The following is a 21191-nucleotide window of genomic DNA, read 5'->3' on the forward strand; positions in this document are numbered from 1 at the left end:
AATAAAGTTATCAAATAAAACTAATGTAATATACACAACAACTGAAATATTTTAATATAGTAATGTGAATAAATGATGGTTAATAAGTGATAAGCAGTAATGGACAGTCACTACCATCATGGGACTTTTATTCATTGTTTTATTCTGTGTTGTTACAGAACTCAACCCACATAAATGCATTGTGCATTTAATGTTTAAAAAAAATATTTGAAACCAAAATAAAAAAACGTGATTAAAAAAAATGATCGAACCGAAACCGAACTGACCTCAAAAACCACTAACCGCTCAGCACTTCCACTTGCCATCATCTTATTGATGTCAGTCTAGATGAAGGGGAGGAGACAGGTTAAAGAATAATTTTTAAGCCTTGAGACATGAAGTGTGTATGTGTGCCATTAGTTTCATGTTTTGTGTGGACCCCAGGAAGAGTAGCTGCTGCTTTTGCAACAGCTAATGGGGATCCTAATTAAATACCAAATACCAATAGCAATACCATTCAGAGGGTGAATGGGCAAGACAAAAGATTTAAGTGCCTTTGAACGGGGTATGGTAGTAGGTGCCAGGGGCGCTGGTTTGTGTCAAGAACTGCAACGCCGCTGGGTTTTTCACACCCAACAGTTTCCTGTGTGTATCAAGAACGGTCCACCACCCAAAGGACATCCAGCCAACTTGAACACAACTGTGGGAAGCTTTGTGGTCAACATGGGCCAGTATCCCTTTGGAAAGCTTTCAATGCCTTGTAGAGTCAATGCCCCGACTTATTGACGATTGCTGAGAGCAGAAACTAGGGTGCATCTCAATATTAGGAAAAGGTAGTTTCATAAATAAAATACTAATTTGTAGCTCCATAACTGATGAGTCAAATTGGATATAACCAATTTAATGTCACTCCAATAGTCCACTAATTCATGCCTGAAATCCCTTAATACATTTTGAATGATAGGGCAAGATTTAGATTTCTGCCTAAATAGATACACCCAAACATAATTATTTTTCATGAGATGGACATAAACAATAACTAGTAATGTTGCATAGTTTTAAAAAGGTCTGAAACTCCCCTTGCTGGTAAAAATAATTATAAATTGCTGAGGTGTACTCACGTTTGAGGGCACAAGCTCAAATTCATAGTGGTTTAATATTCCCAGTTAAGAAATATTAGGTTGCAGTTATTATAGGAATTATGACGCGTCGACTATTTCTCTCTATACCATTTGTATTTCATATACCTTTGACTATTGGAGGTTCTAATAGGCACTTTAGTCTCAGGAGTTGATAGGCTTGAAGTCATAAACAGCGCTGTGATCAAGCATTGCTAAGAGATGCTGGCAAACGCAGTAAAGTTTTAATGAATGCTTACGAGTGTCACACCCTGGTCGAAGTATTTTGTGTTTATCTTTATTTATTTGGTCAGGCCAGGGTGTGGCATGGGTTTTTGTAGGTGGTGTGTATGTATGGGGATTGTAGCTAGTGGGGTGTTCTAGCTAAGTCTATGGCTGTCTGAAGTGGTTCTCAATCAGAGGCAGGTGTTTATCGTTGTCTCTGATTGGGAACCATATTTAGGCAGCCATATTCTTTGAGTTTGTCGTGGGTGATTGTCCTTAGTGTCCTGATGTCATTGTTCTTTGTTAGGTTACACAAGTATAGGCTGTTTCGGTTTTCGTTAAGTTTATTGTTTTGGTAGTGTTTGTGTTTAGTGTGTTACTTCATTAAACATGGATTGCAATAGACACGCCGCATTTTGGTCCGACTCTCCTTCTCATCAAGAAAACCGTTACAGAATCACCCACCACAAAAGGACCAAGCAGCGTGTCAACAGGCAGGAGCAGCGCGAGGAGATGCGCAATAAGGATTTCTGGACATGGGAGGAAATCCTGGACGGGAGAGGACCCTGGGCTAAACCAGGGGAGTGTAGCCGCCCAAAGGTGCAGCGGGAGAAGAAACAACAGGAGCAGCCCAAAGAGGAGTACAGTATGGAGTATACGACTTGGGAGGAGATCGACAGGTGGGCGGCCGACCCAGGGAGAGTGCCGGAGCCCGCCTGGGATTCGATGGAGCAGTGCGCGGAAGGTTATCAGAGAATGGAGTTGGCGAAGCAGGCACGGCGGCGCGGAAGGAACGCCGAGAGGCAGCCCCAAAAATGTATTGGGGGGGGGGCTAACAGGGAGTATGGCTACGCCAGGTAGGAGACCTGCGCAAACTCCCTGTGCTTACCGGGGGGCTAGAGAGACCGGACAGGCACCGTGTTATGCAGTGGTGCGCACGGTGTCTCCAGTGCGGGTGCATAGCCCGGTGCGGTATATTCCAGCTCCGCGTGTCGGCCGGGCTAGATTGAGCGTCGAGCCTAATGCCATGAAGCCGGCTCTACGCAGCTGGTCCCCAGTGCGTCTCCTTGGGCCGGCTTACATGGCACCAGCCTTGCGCACGGTGTCTCCGGTTCGCCTGCATAGCCCAGTGCGGGCTATTCCACCTCGCCGCACTGGCAGGGCGACCGTGAGCATTCAACCAGGTAAGGTTGGGCAGGCTCGGTGCTCAAGAGCTCCAGTGCGCCTGCACGGTCCGGTCTTTCCAGTACCACCTCCACACCCCAGCCCTCCGGTAGCAGCTCCCCGCACAAGGCTTCCTGTGCATGTCCTCGGCCCAGTACCACCAGTGCCAGCACTACGCATCAGGCCTACAGTGCGCCTCGCCTGTCCAGCGCTGTCGGAGCCCTCCTCCTCTCCAGCGCTGTTGGAGTCTCCCGCCTGTTTAGCGCTGTTAGAGCCTTCCTTCTCTACAGCGCTGCCGGAGTCTCCCGCCTGTTCAGAACTGCCAGTTTGCAAGGAGCTGCCAGTTTGCAAGGAGCTGCCAGTTTGCATAGAGCTGCCAGTCTGCAAGGAGCTGCCAGTCTGCAAGGAGCTGCCAGTCTGCATAGAGCTGCCAGTCTGCATAGAGCTGCCAGTCTGCAAGGAGCTGCCAGTCTGCAAGGAGCCGCCAGAGCTGCCTGTCTGCAGGATGCCGCCAAAGCTGCCAGTCTGCAAGGAGCCGCCAGAGCTGCCAGTCTGCAAGGAGCCGCCAGAGCTGCCAGTCTGCAAGGAGCCGCCAGGGCCGCCAGTCAGTATGGAGCAGCCAGGGCCGCCAGTCAGCATGGAGCAGCCAGGGCCGCCAGTCAGCATGGAGCAGCCAGGGCCACCAGTCAGCATGGAGCAGCCAGGGCCGCCAGTCAGCATGGAGCAGCCAGTCAGCATGGAGCAGCCAGTCAGCATGGAGCAGCCAGAGCAGCCAGTCAGCATGGAGCAGCCAGAGCTGCCAGTCAGCATGGAGCAGCCAGTCAGCATGGAGCAGCCAGAGCTGCCAGTCAGCATGGAGCAGCCAGTCAGCATGGAGCAGCCAGAGCTGCCAATCATCATGGAGCAGCCAGTCAGCATGGAGCAGCCAGAGCTGCCAGTCGACCAGACTCTCCCAGATCTGCCAGTCGACCAGACTCTCCCAGATCTGCCAGTCGACCAGACTCTTCCAGATCTGCCAGTCGACCAGACTCTTCCAGATCTGCCAGTCGACCAGACTCTTCCAGATCTGCCAGTTGACCAGACTCTTCCAGATCTGCCAGTCGACCAGACTCTTCCAGATCTGCCAGTCGACCAGACTCTTCCAGATCTGCCAGTCGACCAGACTCTTCCAGATCTGCCAGTCAGCCAGGATCTGCCAGCCAGCCAGGATCTGGTAGATTCATCAACCTGCCTGAGCTTCCTCTCACTCCTGAGCTTCCTCTCACTCCTGAGCTTCCCCTCAGTCCCGAGCTGCCTCAGTCCCGAGCTGCCCCTCAGTCCCGAGCTGCTCCTCAGTCCAGTGGGGTTCTGGGTGAGGACTACTAGGCCATGGTCGGCGGCGAGGGTGGACTATCCAGGGACGCGAGGAGAGGGGACTAAGACATTGATTGAGTGGGGTCCACGTCCCGCGCCGGAGCCGCCACCATGGACAGACGCCCACCCGGACCCTCCCTATTGTTTTGAGGTGCGTTCGGGAGTCCGCACCTTAGGGGGGGGGGGGTTCTGTCACACCCTGGTCGAAGTATTTTGTGTTTATCTTTATTTATTTGGTCAGGCCAGGGTGTGGCATGGGTTTTTGTAGGTGGTGTGTATGTATGGGGATTGTAGCTAGTGGGGTGTTCTAGCTAAGTCTATGGCTGTCTGAAGTGGTTCTCAATCAGAGGCAGGTGTTTATCGTTGTCTCTGATTGGGAACCATATTTAGGCAGCCATATTCTTTGAGTTTGTCGTGGGTGATTGTCCTTAGTGTCCTGATGTCATTGTTCTTTGTTAGGTTACACAAGTATAGGCTGTTTCGGTTTTCGTTAAGTTTATTGTTTTGGTAGTGTTTGTGTTTAGTGTGTTACTTCATTAAACATGGATTGCAATAGACACGCCGCATTTTGGTCCGACTCTCCTTCACACCTAGAAAACCGTTACAACGAGCCTGCTGCCGCCTACCACCGCTCAGTCAGACTGCTCTTTCAAATAAACACAGAAATACGAGCCTTTGGTCATTAATATGGTCAAATCCGGAAACTATAATTTCAAAAACATTTATTTCAGTGAAATACGGAACTGTTCTGTATTTTATCGAACAGGTGGCAACCATGAGTCTAAATATTCCTGTTACATTGCACAACATTCAATGTTATGTAATAATTATGTAAAATTCTGGCAAACTAGTTCGCAACGAGCCCGGCGGCCCAAACTGTGGCATATACCCTGACTCTGTGTGCAATGAACGCAAGAGAAGTGACACGATTTCCCTCGTTAATATTGCCTGCTAACATGAATTTCTTTTAACTAAATATGCACGTTTAAACAATATATACTTCTGTGTATTGATTTTAAGAATGGCAAAAGATGTTAATGGTTAGGTACATTCGTGCAATGACTGCTTTTTTCACGAATGCGCCTTTGTTAAATTATCACCCGTTTGGCGAAGTAGGCTGTGATTCGATGATAAATTAACCGATTTATCATTGATTATATTATCATTGATTATCATTGATTATTGATTATATGCAACGCAGGACAAGCTATTTAACCTAGTAATATCATCAACTATGTGTAGTTAACTAGTGATTATGTGAAGATTGATTGTTTTTTATAAGATAAGATAAGTAATGCTAGCTAGCAACTTTCCTTGGCTCCTTGCTGCACTCGCGTAACAGGTGGTCAGCCTGCCACGCATTACCCTTGTGGAATGCAATGTAATCGGCCATAATTGGCGTCCAAAAATGCCAAATACCGATTGTTATGAATACTTGAAATCGGCCCTAATTAATCGGCCATGCCGATTAATCGGTCGACCTCTTGTACAAATATTATGAAAATATGAAAAATCATGTGTTTATTTTCCAATTCAACAAAAGTGGGGCAATAGGGCTTGAAATGACTGAAATGTTTTCTAAATATAGTAATAATCAAATTATAAACAACTTGCTATAAGATTTCACATTTCTTATAACTGCAAAATAATTCTAGGAAATTATTTAGTATTTTTTTATGTTGAGACCTCTAAAACCTGGCTGAGAATATCACAGACAGATGAAACCACAGTGCCTGGACTTGTTAGACTTGTTAGACAGTCACCGTTCAAATGCCGTCACCCAGGCTTGGCAGGATAGGCTAGAAAATGTGACACGTCATTCCCTATGCATATGTAGGTTCTGAAACCTGACACTTCAAGTCAGCTCCGCTGGGAGAGTGGAACAGACAGATGGGGCTTTCTGGCATTATAAGGCACGGACCGACCCTACGGCGTTCACACAGCGCTTTGGACACAAATGTCATTCGGAACGGGTCCAGAACCATATGGGGGACTTAACATCTAAGAGGTTTAATTTCACAGTCGAAAGGTTAATCTAATTAAACTTTCTTAGTGAGACATCCTGGATAATCTGGAATAGAAATATAAAATGAAAATACTTTGGTTAAAGTTGACTTACTGTCAGAGGAGAACTTTAGCACGGAGTCTGTGGCTGCATCTCCTACAAAGACACGCCCATCTTTGGTTACAACAATGTCGTGGGGCATTCCAAACTCCTGAAAACAGAGGGAAGAAACACTGTAGTTAGTAGAGCCATTCAAAAACAATCTTTAAATTATTCCGTACTTCACATTAATACAGTCTAGATTATGCAAGACTTAATACTCATTATGTCTTCAGTCTATGAGATGAAACTTAAAGTAATCAAAATGTAAACATTGTTTTTTATTTATTTATTTAACAAGACAGTTAAGAACCAATTCTTATTTACAATGACGGCCTACTCCGGCTAAACCCTAACCTGGATAACGCTGGGCCAATTATGCGCCGCCCTTTGGGACTCCCAATCACAGCCGGTTGTGATACAGCCTGGAATCGAACCAGGGTCTGTAGTGACGCCTCTAACACTGAGATGTAGTGCCACTCGGGAACCCTTCAAGCCCTTCATAGATTCACTGATAAAGTAACAGTCAGATCTAAATCGGGATAAATCAAGGTTTCCAGTTATTAAACCAATAGGTATCTTACCTGTCCTCGTAGTTTACAATCCAAGATAGACGACAAACACAAACCCCACTCAACTTGGCACACAGAAACCAACCCCAAGAGACAAGGCAGGAAGATCTTTATTTTATTGCCGTTTTAATGAAATTCCCTGCTGGCATCTGATTAGCTCAGAGGCACTAAATCAGGTAGTCATGCATCAGGGCTGGCCAGACAGGGATAGGAAGAATGATTAACTCTCCTGGAAGAAGATGACACAATCACTTTAAGTGGCTCAAGTAGTCAGAGACGAGGGTGTAGATCCATCTCACAATCAGTGGAGCCATTGTCAGACCATAGCTTTTAAAAGGAAAGTTCACCCAATTCACACATTTAACATTGGTTTACTTACCCTGTAAGCAGTCAATGGACAAAACCAGAACATGGATTGCTGTCTAACCATATCCATACACTGCTTACAGGAAACCAATATGCCATGTTGAAATTTGGATGGACAATTGCCTTTAAGTCTGATCCCAACGATCACGTGTAAACATTCTGCCAGTGACTCTAATGTTTCTAGGCAGAATCTCATTTGAGTTCCAGCAATAACAACAAACTGCTGTTGATACCTAGTCAGTTGTACAACTGAATACCTTGTGTCTTCTACATTTAACCCAACCCCTCTGAATCAGAAAGGTGCAGGGAGCTGCCTTAAATCGACACCCACGTCTTCGGTGCCCAGGGAACAGCGGGTTAACTGCCTTGCTCAGGGGCAGAATGACAGATTTTTACCTTGTCAGCTCAGGGAATCGATCCAGCAACCTTTCAGTTACTGGCCCAACACTCTAACCACTAGGCTACCTGCCGCCCTACTGTATTAGACAAATCACGTACCATCAATGGAGATCAATAACTATTTTCTTTGCTTGCTCTAAGGCTCAATAGACAGATAAGATTTCAGATAATTCCAATGTTTGACTGGTGTGTGAAGTGCCTGATAGTGATTGAGGTAACATGAATAGCAATTAAGGTGATTGCTTGGTACAGAGCTCCCTCTGTGGTTCGTGTCCAGAGGGCCTCCTCAGTCAAGCAGGTTATCCCCATCAACATAAGGCCATAACTGTCCTTGTTGATCCAAGAATCTGGTGTACGAAACCAAAAGTAAAAGACGCAAGCATCAGGAAAGCATCGGAAAAAGAACGCATAGAACATATCTACCGCTTCTTAGACTTGCTTTCAATGAGAATGAGAAGATCTATAAACTTACATTTCTATGTGGATTTGGTCGGGTCGGGTCGCTGACATATTGCAGCTTTAAGCTTTATTGTTTTTGTCCAGGGTCGTTATCCTGAAGGTAGTGAAGACGTACTGTACTAGTGGCTATAACAAGCCTGTATAGAGTGCTCATTCGATACCCACGGGGGACCAGTAGGAAAATGTATAAACATTTATACACTCCTTACTGTAAGTCGCTCTGGATAAGAGCGTATTCTAAATGACTAAGATGCAAATGTTCACTGACATACACTAGCTATTTAGCAACTACTCTACAATCAACTAAATGTCGAGCGGCTTTGTTATGAAAAGCCAAAAGGGCCAAAATGGAGACATCATTAGACCAGAGAGACCACTCTTCAATGTATTTACTTATTAATGGTACATGCTGATTGAATCAGAAGGATGTTCAATACTGTTATTTATTGCTGCTCTGGTTTGTAGAAAAATGGTTGTTTGCAGCAGAGCCCTCCCTCCCATCCGTAACCAACCTGTGCGTTTTCTGGGCTGAAGTCATCCAGGATCTCCTTGGTTGAATAATTAATCACAAAGCCTTTGAGAGGGGCAGAGCGCCCGTACGCAGATTCCCCATTCACCGCGTAGATCAGACCACCTGGATACACATACATTTGCATAAGGCGCGCGCACACACGCACACACACACACACACACACACACACACACACACACACACACACACACACACACACACACACAGGTTAAGGGAACAGGCACATAAATATGGATTTTCCCCTTTGAAGACTTGCATTTACATGAGGCAGCGCGACGCAACATGAAAGTCGGCATCACAAAAACGTTTGTTACAAAGTGAAATGGTGCAATTAGCTGGCTCTAGGAAAGACCTTACAGTGTGCAGATGAAATTAAGTGGGTTTACTATGGGGATGTGGATGTATAATTTCTCTAAGACGTTGATGTCTAATTTTCCTCAAATAAAACACACACTGGCAACCGATATAAAGTGGATTGCTAGTGTGATGTATGGTTTTAATAATTTTACACCTGAATTATTCCCAGAAAATAAATCCCTGTGAATATGACATAGCCATAACCATAAGGATATAACACAGATTTGGTGTTTTATTTTATACCCATAACCAAAGTGCAGGAATGGGCAACTTTGATGGGGGGTCACACAAAAAAAAATGGTACAAATAAATAAATTATTCTACACATTTTGCCATGGAGCGTAGAAGAAATGTTTACGTTTTAAAGCAAGTTTCCTGCAATTCTACACATTTTGCCATGGGACAGAAAGAAGATTTAGCAATTTTATAACTCAATTCATGCAATTCTAATAATTTTGCCCATAGGGTGAATAGAAATGTTTGCAGTTTTTTTTATATGATGTCTGAGTGAGACTGACGAACAAAATCAATGGCGGGACCCACGGCCGGTAATTTGACCATGATAAGTTTAGATAGCTGGCTGCTAAACTAACTTAGCAATCTAAAATTGTTAGCTGACAAGGGCTAACTGAGTGACTGTCAGTGACTGACACAAGAGAAAAACTGCTGATGCACTTCCACATTTTAAAATGGCACCTTGTGTATTCCTACTATTCTAACTCTCAACAGTAAGTTGAAACCCCAAATGAGTTCCACTCCCAAAATAAATGAACAAATTCATAGATTTTTGTACTGTTTATTTTTGTGGAAATTGATCCAACGGTCTTCATATTTAGTGTTCTATTCTCTGACCATAACCATAGAGATAATAGGTGTTCTATTCTCTAACCATAACCATAGAGATAATAGGTGTTCTATTCTCTACCCATAACCATAGAGATAATAGGTGTTCTATTCTCTAACCATAACCATAGAGATAATAGGTGTTATATTCTCTACCCATAACCATAGAGATAATGGGTGTTATATTCTCTACCCATAGAGATAATAGGTGTTATATTCTCTACCCATAACCATAGAGATAATAGGTGTTCTATTCTCTACCCATAACCATAGAGATAATAGGTGTTCTATTCTCTACCCATAACCATAGAGATAATAGGCGTTCTATTCTCTACCCATAACCATAGAGATAATAGGTGTTCTATTCTCTACACATAACCATAGAGATAATAGGAGTTATATTCTCTAACCATAACCATAGAGATAATAGGTGTTCTATTCTCTACCCATAACCATAGAGATAATAGGTGTTCTATTCTCTACCCATAACCATAGAGATAATAGGTGTTCTATTCTCTACCCATAACCATAGAGATAATAGGTGTTCTATTCTCTACCCATAACCATAGAGATAATAGGTGTTCTATTCTCTACCCATAACCATAGAGATAATAGGTGTTCTATTCTCTACCCATAACCATAGAGATAATAGGCGTTCTATTCTCTACCCATAACCATAGAGATAATAGGTGTTCTATTCTCTACCCATAACCATAGAGATAATAGGAGTTCTATTCTCTAACCATAACCATATAGATAATAGGGGTTCTATTCTCTACCCATAACCTTAGAGATAATAGGTGTTCTATTCTCTACCCATAACCATAGAGATAATAGGTGTTATATTCTCTAACCATAACCATAGAGATAATAGGTGTCCTATTCTCTACCCATAGAGATAATAGGTGTTCTATTCTCTACCCATAGAGATAATGTGTTATATTCTCTACCCATAGAGATAATGTGTTATATCTCTAACCATAACCATAGAGATAATAGGTGTTCTATTCTCTACCCATAGAGATAATAGGTGTTATATTCTCTACCCATAGAGATAATAGGTGTTCTATTCTCTACCCATAGAGATAATAGGTGTTCTATTCTCTACCCATAGAGATAATAGGTGTTCTATTCTCTGACCATAACCATAGAGATAATAGGTGTTATATTCTCTACCCATAACCATAGAGATAATAGGTGTTCTATTCTCTAACCATAACCATAGAGATAATAGGTGTTCTATTCTCTAACCATAACCATAGAGATAATAGGTGTTCTATTCTCTACCCATAGAGATAATAGGTGTTATATTATCTACCCATAGAGATAATAGGTGTTCTATTCTCTACCCATAGAGATAATAGGTGTTCTATTCTCTACCCATAGAGATAATAGGTGTTCTATTCTCTAACCATAACCATAGAGATAATAGGTGTTCTATTCTCTACCCATAGAGATAATGTGTTATATTCTCTAACCATAACCATAGAGATTATAGGTGTTCTATTCTCTACCCATAGAGATAATAGCTGTTCTATTCTCTAACCATAACCATAGAGATAATAGGTGTTCTATTCTCTACCCATAGAGATACTAGGTGTTCTATTCTCTACCCATAGAGATAATAGGTGTTCTATTCTCTACCCATAGAGATAATAGGTGTTCTATTCTCTACCCATAGAGATAATAGGTGTTCTATTCTCTAACCATAACCATAGAGATAATAGGTGTTCTATTCTCTACCCATAGAGATAATAGGTGTTCTATTATCTACCCATAGAGATAATAGGTGTTCTATTCTCTACCCATAGAGATAATAGGTGTTCTATTCTCTACCCATAGAGATAATAGGTGTTCTATTCTCTACCCATAGAGATAATAGGTGTTCTACTCTCTACCCATAGAGATCATAGGTGTTCTAATCTCTACCCATAGAGATAATAGGTGTTCTATTCTCTACCCATAGAGATAATAGGTGTTCTATTCTCTACCCATAGAGATAATAGGTGTTCTATTCTCTACCCATAGAGATAATAGGTGTTCTATTCTCTAACCATAACCATAGAGATAATAGGTGTTCTATTCTCTAACATAACCATAGAGATAATAGGTGTTCTATTCTCTAACCATAACCATAGAGATAATAGGTGTTATATTCTCTACCCATAACCAGAGATAATAGGTGTTCTATTCTCTAACCATAACCATAGAGATAATAGGTGTTCTATTCTCTAACCATAACCATAGAGATAATAGGTGTTCTATTCTCTAACCATAACCATAGAGATAATAGGTGTTCTATTCTCTACCCATAGAGATAATAGGTGTTCTATTCTCTACCCATAGAGATAATAGGTGTTCTATTCTCTACCCATAGAGATAATAGGTGTTATATTCTCTAACCATAACCATAGAGATAATAGGTGTTCTATTCTCTACCCATAGAGATAATAGGTGTTCTATTCTCTACCCATAGAGATAATAGGTGTTCTATTCTCTACCCATAGAGATAATAGGTGTTCTATTCTCTACCCATAGAGATAATAGGTGTTCTATTCTCTACCCATAGAGATAATAGGTGTTCTATTCTCTACCCATAGAGATAATAGGTGTTCTACTCTCTACCCATAGAGATCATAGGTGTTCTATTCTCTACCCATAGAGATACTAGGTGTTCTATTCTCTACCCATAGAGATAATAGGTGTTCTATTCTCTACCCATAGAGATAATAGATGTTCTATTCTCTACCCATAGAGATAATAGGTGTTCTATTCTCTAACCATAACCATAGAGATAATAGGTGTTCTATTCTCTAACCATAACCATAGAGATAATAGGTGTTCTATTCTCTACCCATAACCATAGAGATAATAGGTGTTATATTCTCTACCCATAACCATAGAGATAATAGGTGTTATATTCTCTACCCATAACCATAGAGATAATAGGTGTTCTATTCTCTAACCATAACCATAGAGATAATAGGTGTTCTATTCTCTACCCATAGAGATAATAGGTGTTCTATTCTCTACCCATAGAGATAATGTGTTATATTCTCTACCCATAGAGATAATGTGTTATATCTCTAACCATAACCATAGAGATAATAGGTGTTATATTCTCTACCCATAGAGATAATAGGTGTTCTATTCTCTACCCATAGAGATAATAGGTGTTCTATTCTCTACCCATAGAGATAATAGGTGTTCTATTCTCTGACCATAACCATAGAGATAATAGGTGTTATATTATCTACCCATAACCATAGAGATAATAGGTGTTCTATTCTCTAACCATAACCATAGAGATAATAGGTGTTCTATTCTCTAACCATAACCATAGAGATAATAGGTGTTCTATTCTCTACCCATAGAGATAATAGGTGTTATATTATCTACCCATAGAGATAATAGGTGTTCTATTCTCTACCCATAGAGATAATAGGTGTTCTATTCTCTACCCATAGAGATAATAGGTGTTCTATTCTCTAACCATAACCATAGAGATAATAGGTGTTCTATTCTCTACCCATAGAGATAATGTGTTATATTCTCTAACCATAACCATAGAGATTATAGGTGTTCTATTCTCTACCCATAGAGATAATAGCTGTTCTATTCTCTAACCATAACCATAGAGATAATAGGTGTTCTATTCTCTACCCATAGAGATACTAGGTGTTCTATTCTCTACCCATAGAGATAATAGGTGTTCTATTCTCTACCCATAGAGATAATAGGTGTTCTATTCTCTACCCATAGAGATAATAGGTGTTCTATTCTCTAACCATAACCATAGAGATAATAGGTGTTCTATTCTCTACCCATAGAGATAATAGGTGTTCTATTATCTACCCATAGAGATAATAGGTGTTCTATTCTCTACCCATAGAGATAATAGGTGTTCTATTCTCTACCCATAGAGATAATAGGTGTTCTATTCTCTACCCATAGAGATAATAGGTGTTCTACTCTCTACCCATAGAGATCATAGGTGTTCTAATCTCTACCCATAGAGATAATAGGTGTTCTATTCTCTACCCATAGAGATAATAGGTGTTCTATTCTCTACCCATAGAGATAATAGGTGTTCTATTCTCTACCCATAGAGATAATAGGTGTTCTATTCTCTACCCATAGAGATAATAGGTGTTCTATTCTCTACCCATAGAGATAATAGGTGTTCTATTCTCTACCCATAGAGATAATAGGTGTTCTACTCTCTACCCATAGAGATCATAGGTGTTCTATTCTCTACCCATAGAGATACTAGGTGTTCTATTCTCTACCCATAGAGATAATAGGTGTTCTATTCTCTACCCATAGAGATAATAGATGTTCTATTCTCTACCCATAGAGATAATAGGTGTTCTATTCTCTAACCATAACCATAGAGATAATAGGTGTTCTATTCTCTAACCATAACCATAGAGATAATAGGTGTTCTATTCTCTACCCATAACCATAGAGATAATAGGTGTTATATTCTCTACCCATAACCATAGAGATAATAGGTGTTATATTCTCTACCCATAACCATAGAGATAATAGGTGTTCTATTCTCTAACCATAACCATAGAGATAATAGGTGTTCTATTCTCTACCCATAGAGATAATAGGTGTCCTATTCTCTACCCATAGAGATAATAGGTGTTCTATTCTCTACCCATAGAGATAATAGGTGTTCTATTATCTACCCATAGAGATAATAGGTGTTCTATTCTCTACCCATAGAGATAATAGGTGTTCTATTCTCTACCCATAGAGATAATAGGTGTTCTATTCTCTACTCATAGAGATAATAGGTGTTCTATTCTCTACCCATAGAGATAAATCGGTGTTCTATTCTCTAACCATAACCATAGAGATAATAGGTGTTCTATTCTCTAACATAACCATAGAGATAATAGGTGTTCTATTCTCTAAACATAACCATAGAGATAATAGGTGTTATATTCTCTACCCATAACCAGAGATAATAGGTGTTCTATTCTCTAACCATAACCATAGAGATAATAGGTGTTCTATTCTCTAACGATAACCATAGAGATAATAGGTGTTCTATTCTCTAACCATAACCATAGAGATAATAGGTGTTCTATTCTCTACCCATAGAGATAATAGGTGTTCTATTCTCTACCCATAGAGATAATAGGTGTTATATTCTCTAACCATAACCATAGAGATAATAGGTGTTCTATTCTCTACCCATAGAGATAATAGGTGTTCTATTCTCTACCCATAGAGATAATAGGTGTTATATTCTCTACCCATAGAGATAATAGGTGTTCTATTCTCTACCCATAATCATAGAGATAATAGGTGTTCTATTCTATTTCTAAAACCACACCGGACCGGTTCTATTCTCTACCCATAGAGATAATAGGTGTTCTATTCTCTACCCATAGAGATAATAGGTGTTATATTCTCTACCCATAGAGATACTAGGTGTTCTATTCTCTACCCATAGAGATAATAGGTGTTCTATTCTCTACCCATAGAGATAATAGGTGTTCTATTCTCTACCCATAGAGATAATAGGTGTTCTACTCTCTACCCATAGAGATCATAGGTGTTCTATTCTCTACCCATAGAGATACTAGGTGTTCTATTCTCTACCCATAGAGATAATAGGTGTTCTATTCTCTACCCATAGAGATAATAGATGTTCTATTCTCTACCCATAGAGATAATAGGTGTTCTATTCTCTAACCATAACCATAGAGATAATAGGTGTTCTATTCTCTAACCATAACCATAGAGATAATAGGTGTTCTATTCTCTACCCATAACCATAGAGATAATAGGTGTTATATTCTCTACCCATAACCATAGAGATAATAGGTGTTATATTCTCTACCCATAACCATAGAGATAATAGGTGTTCTATTCTCTAACCATAACCATAGAGATAATAGGTGTTCTATTCTCTACCCATAGAGATAATAGGTGTCCTATTCTCTACCCATAGAGATAATAGGTGTTCTATTCTCTACCCATAGAGATAATAGGTGTTCTATTATCTACCCATAGAGATAATAGGTGTTCTATTCTCTACCCATAGAGATAATAGGTGTTCAATTCTCTACCCATAGAGATAATAGGTGTTCTATTCTCTACTCATAGAGATAATAGGTGTTCTATTCTCTACCCATAGAGATAATAGGTGTTCTATTCTCTACCCATAGAGATAATAGGTGTTCTATTCTCTACCCATAGAGATAATAGGTGTTCTATTCTCTACCCATAGAGATAATAGGTGTTCTATTCTCTACCCATAGAGATAATAGGTGTTCTACTCTCTACCCATAGAGATCATAGGTGTTCTATTCTCTACCCATAGAGATAATAGGTGTTCTATTCTCTACCCATAGAGATAATAGGTGTTCTATTCTCTACCCATAGAGATAATAGGTGTTCTATTCTCTACCCATAGAGATAATAGGTGTTCTATTCTCTAACCATAACCAGAGATAATAGGTGTTCTATTCTCTAACCATAACCATAGAGATAATAGGTGTTCTATTCTCTAACCATAACCATAGAGATAATAGGTGTTCTATTCTCTAACCATAACCATAGAGATAATAGGTGTTCTATTCTCTACCCATAGAGATAATAGGTGTTCTATTCTCTACCCATAGAGATAATAGGTGTTCTATTCTCTACCCATAGAGATAATAGGTGTTATATTCTCTAACCATAACCATAGAGATAATAGGTGTTCTATTCTCTACCCATAGAGATAATAGGTGTTCTATTCTCTACCCATAGAGATAATAGGTGTTCTATTCTCTACCCATAGAGATAATAGGTGTTCTATTCTCTACCCATAGAGATAATAGGTGTTCTATTCTCTACCCATAGAGATAATAGGTGTTCTATTCTCTACCCATAGAGATAATAGGTGTTCTACTCTCTACCCATAGAGATCATAGGTGTTCTATTCTCTACCCATAGAGATACTAGGTGTTCTATTCTCTACCCATAGAGATAATAGGTGTTCTATTCTCTACCCATAGAGATAATAGATGTTCTATTCTCTACCCATAGAGATAATAGGTGTTCTATTCTCTAACCATAACCATAGAGATAATAGGTGTTCTATTCTCTAACCATAACCATAGAGATAATAGGTGTTCTATTCTCTACCCATAACCATAGAGATAATAGGTGTTATATTCTCTACCCATAACCATAGAGATAATAGGTGTTATATTCTCTACCCATAACCATAGAGATAATAGGTGTTCTATTCTCTAACCATAACCATAGAGATAATAGGTGTTCTATTCTCTACCCATAGAGATAATAGGTGTCCTATTCTCTACCCATAGAGATAATAGGTGTTCTATTCTCTACCCATAGAGATAATAGGTGTTCTATTATCTACCCATAGAGATAATAGGTGTTCTATTCTCTACCCATAGAGATAATAGGTGTTCTATTCTCTACCCATAGAGATAATAGGTGTTCTATTCTCTACTCATAGAGATAATAGGTGTTCTATTCTCTACCCATAGAGATAAATCGGTGTTCTATTCTCTAACCATAACCATAGAGATAATAGGTGTTCTATTCTCTAACATAACCATAGAGATAATAGGTGTTCTATTCTCTAAACATAACCATAGAGATAATAGGTGTTATATTCTCTACCCATAACCAGAGATAATAGGTGTTCTATTCTCTAACCATAACCATAGAGATAATAGGTGTTCTATTCTCTAACGATAACCATAGAGATAATAGGTGTTCTATTCTCTAACCATAACCATAGAGATAATAGGTGTTCTATTCTCTACCCATAGAGATAATAGGTGTTCTATTCTCTACCCATAGAGATAATAGGTGTTATATTCTCTAACCATAACCATAGAGATAATAGGTGTTCTATTCTCTACCCATAGAGATAATAGGTGTTCTATTCTCTACCCATAGAGATAATAGGTGTTCTATTCTCTACCCATAGAGATAATAGGTGTTCTATTCTCTACCCATAATCATAGAGATAATAGGTGTTCTATTCTATTTCTAAAACCACACCGGACTCACCATGCACAGGTGCGTAGGAGATGGCAAACACTTCCCCTCCAAACTCCTGCTTCTTGATCTCCTTGACGAATTCCCCGGATTCAGCGACAAAGCACTGGATGCGTCCATTCTCCCGGTCGGCCACGCACAGCTCCCGCCTGTCAGGCAGAAACACCAGGCTGTGTGGGATTCGGAACTGGACCCTTCTCCTTCTGTCTGACGAGCCTGAGGGGGAAGAACAGGGACATGTTCATTAGGGCACAGCGTAACAAAATGTTTCAAAATGGTGTGTATCCCCATTTGGGACTGTTTTCTTGAGTTTCATGCCTAGTGAATATGACCCAGAGCAATTGAAAGACAACTGTGAATCAAACGGTCTTTGAGCACGGCCCAGGGAGTGAATCACTTAGGTTCACTTTGTCTGAGAACATTGGGGCCCAGACATTTCGTGGTGTTACCATGGAGATAGATAGACTGTAGATAGATACAACATGTTTTATACCTCCCTGCTCAGGCTGTCACAGACACAAAGATGAGTCCTCTATCTATACGCTGGTGTTACCTCCTTAGAGCATGGTGAATGTTCTTGGGACCAACAAGATGTGCAAAACAATGTCCCTAACCACAGAATCCGTGACCCAGCAGAACCCCCCCCCACCCACCATCATGTCAAAGTTCAAACATAAGAGTTGGTCTGGTCTTGAACTACTGTGTCTAACTCAGCTCAAATTATTATTGTGTCTTAATATATTCACTATACCCAGTTTCTTTTGGCACAATTGTTATTGAATATTTGAATAGGAGAATTGGGAGAATAAAATGGGAGTGTGTGAATAGAAGTGTATTTGATATTTCACTAGGTACTCCAGATACTGTAAATAACCTGTGCTCCCACTAGTTAGACGTGTGTAGAGGTCTTCAGCCACTGCATGTCCTCTAAGGCCTATTGAATGATTTACCGTAAAAGCACCGTTGTGATGTACTGCACCAGGGGTAATGAAGAGGAGTTCACAGCAGCCACATCAGCAGAAAATATTGGCATGCTATTACAGGTAAATCAATATAGATTCAAACACATTATGTCAAGCTGAGCCTGACATGGCCTTCGCTTCAAACAAACTGCCAATAAATCTTTCATTGTGTGTGTGTTCATGTTTGTCTGAATGTGTGTGTTTGAGTTTGTGTGTGTGTGTGTGTGTGTGTGTGTGTGTGTGTGTGTGTGTGTTCATGTTTGTCTGAGTGTGTGTGTGTGCTCATGTTTGTCTGTGTGTGTGTGTGTGTATATATATGTGTATGTGTGTGTGTGTGTGTGTGTGTAAACATGCGCACGTCTGGAGCATGTACTACAAACCTGCTCCCCAGTGTGACAGGTATGTTCCCTCGGGTGAGAACTTAAGTATCCTGGCATTGCAGTATCCGTCTGACACGTACACGTTCCCGGTGACGGGGTCCACCGCCACATCGGTGGGCTTGCAGAAGTGCTCTTTGTCACTTCCCGGTTCAAAGGCCTCTCCCAGCACAACCAGGGGCGTGTCCCGCCCATCGCTGCTCAGTTTGAACACCTAGGTGAGGGGGACACCGTATGTTGTACACTACGAAAGTCAAAGGCTATGTCACAAATGGCACCCTATTTTTATAGGGCACTGGTCAAAAGTAGTGCACTAAATAGGGAACAGGGTGCCATTTAAGTACGGAAGTATGTTGACTTATTATATAGGGTCCAGAGTGTTTCCTGGTTAGGTCATGTTCTCAGAAAAAACTCCTGGCCTTACGATCACTAAAGCCAAATGTTACAACAGTACAACTCATTGGCAACTATAGTAGTGGTTCTTGGTACATGACAAGTGAGCCCCTTTCATGCCATATGGTAGCATGTGCCGGCTCAATCAGACATTTCATATGGTAGCATATGCCGGCTCAATCAGACATTTCATATGGTAGCATATGCCGGCTCAATCAGACATTTCATATGGTAGCATATGCCGGCTCAATAAGGCATTTCATATGGTAGCATATGCCTGCTCAATCAGACATTGCATATGGTAGCATATGCCGGCTCAATCAGACATAGCATATGGTAGCATATGCCGGCTCAATCAGACATTTCATATGGTAGCATATGCCTGCTCAATCAGACATTTCATATGGTAGCATATGCCGGCTCAATCAGACATTTTATATGGTAGCATATGCCGGCTCAATCAGACATTTTATATGGTAGCATATGCCGGCTCAATCAGACACATTTCATATGGCCAGTGAGGATGTGACCACTATGGTTCTCACCTGACCAAGGCCAGTGAGGATGTGACCACTATGGTTCTCACCTGACCAAGGCCAGTGAGGATGTGAACACTATGGTTATCACCTGACCAAGGCCAGTGAGGATGTGAACACTATGGTTCTCACCTGACCAAGGCCAGTGAGGATGTGAACACTATGGTTCTCACCTGACCAAGGCCAGTGAGGATGTGAACACTATGGTTCTCACCTGACCAAGGCCAGTGAGGATGTGAACACTATGGTTCTCACCTGACCAAGGCCAGTGAGGATGTGAACACTATGGTTCTCACCTGACCAAGGCCAGTGAGGATGTGAACACTATGGTTATCACCTGACCAAGGCCAGTGAGGATGTGAACACTATGATTCTCACCTGACCAAGGCCAGTGAGGATGTGAACACTATGGTTCTCACCTGACCAAGGCCAGTGAAGATGTGACCTCTATGGTTATCACCTGACCAAGGCCAGTGAGGATGTGAACACTATGGTTCTCACCTGACCAAGGCCAGTGAGGATGTGAACACTATGGTTCTCACCTGACCAAGGCCAGTGAGGATGTGAACACTATGGTTCTCACCTGACCAAGGCCAGTGAGGATGTGAACACTATGGTTCTCACCTGACCAAGGCCAGTGAGGATGTGAACACTATGGTTCTCACCTGACCAAGGCCAGTGAGGATGTGACACTATGGTTCTCACCTGACCAAGGCCAGTGAGGATGTGAACACTATGGTTCTCACCTGACCAAGGCCAGTGAGGATGTGAACACTATGGTTCTCACCTGACCAAGGCCAGTGAGGATGTGAACACTATGGTTCTCACCTGACCAAGGCCAGTGAGGATGTGAACACTATGGTTCTCACCTGACCAAGGCCAGTGAGGATGTGACACTATGGTTCTCACCTGACCAAGGCCAGTGAGGATGTGAACACTATGGTTCTCACCAGACCAAGGCCAGTGAAGATGTGAACACTACGGTTCTCACCTGACCAAGGCCAGTGAGGATGTGAGCACTATGGTTCTCACCTGACCAAGGCCAGTGAGGATGTGACCACTATGGTTCTCACCTGACAAAGGCCAGTGAGGATGTGAACACTATAGTTCTCACCTGACCAAGGCCAGTGAGGATGTGAACACTATGGTTCTCACCTGACCAAGGCCAGTGAGGATGTGAACACTATGGTTATCACCTGACCAAGGCCAGTGAGGATGTGAACACTATGGTTCTCACCTGACCAAGGCCAGTGAGGATGTGAACACTATGGTTCTCACCTGACCAAGGTCAGTGAGGATGTGAACACTATGGTTATCACCTGACCAAGGTCAGTGAAGATGTGAACACTATGGTTATCACCTGACCAAGGCCAGTGAGGATGTGAACACTATGGTTCTCACCTGACCAA

At 41.4% G+C, this 21191-nt stretch overlaps 1 protein-coding gene across 4 annotated transcripts in view; it reads right to left on the reverse strand.

Annotated features, from left to right (window-relative positions):
* Positions 1–21191, reverse strand: part of pam (peptidylglycine alpha-amidating monooxygenase) — a 157377-nt gene that overhangs the window by 23269 nt on the left and 112917 nt on the right. For all 4 annotated transcript variants that reach the window (XM_036976722.2, XM_036976718.2, XM_090233666.1 and 1 more), the window contains 4 exons: positions 18857–19067; positions 17527–17730; positions 8252–8373; positions 5959–6055 (listed from right to left, as the gene is read on the reverse strand). In XM_036976722.2, the coding sequence (XP_036832617.1) occupies positions 5959–6055; positions 8252–8373; positions 17527–17730; positions 18857–19067 (634 nt within the window). The remainder of the gene's footprint in view (positions 1–5958; positions 6056–8251; positions 8374–17526; positions 17731–18856; positions 19068–21191) is intronic.

This window comes from Oncorhynchus mykiss, chromosome 5 (assembly GCF_057628025.1).
Source record: "Oncorhynchus mykiss isolate SJ-2025 chromosome 5, ASM5762802v1, whole genome shotgun sequence".
Taxonomy (NCBI): Eukaryota; Metazoa; Chordata; class Actinopteri; order Salmoniformes; family Salmonidae; genus Oncorhynchus; species Oncorhynchus mykiss.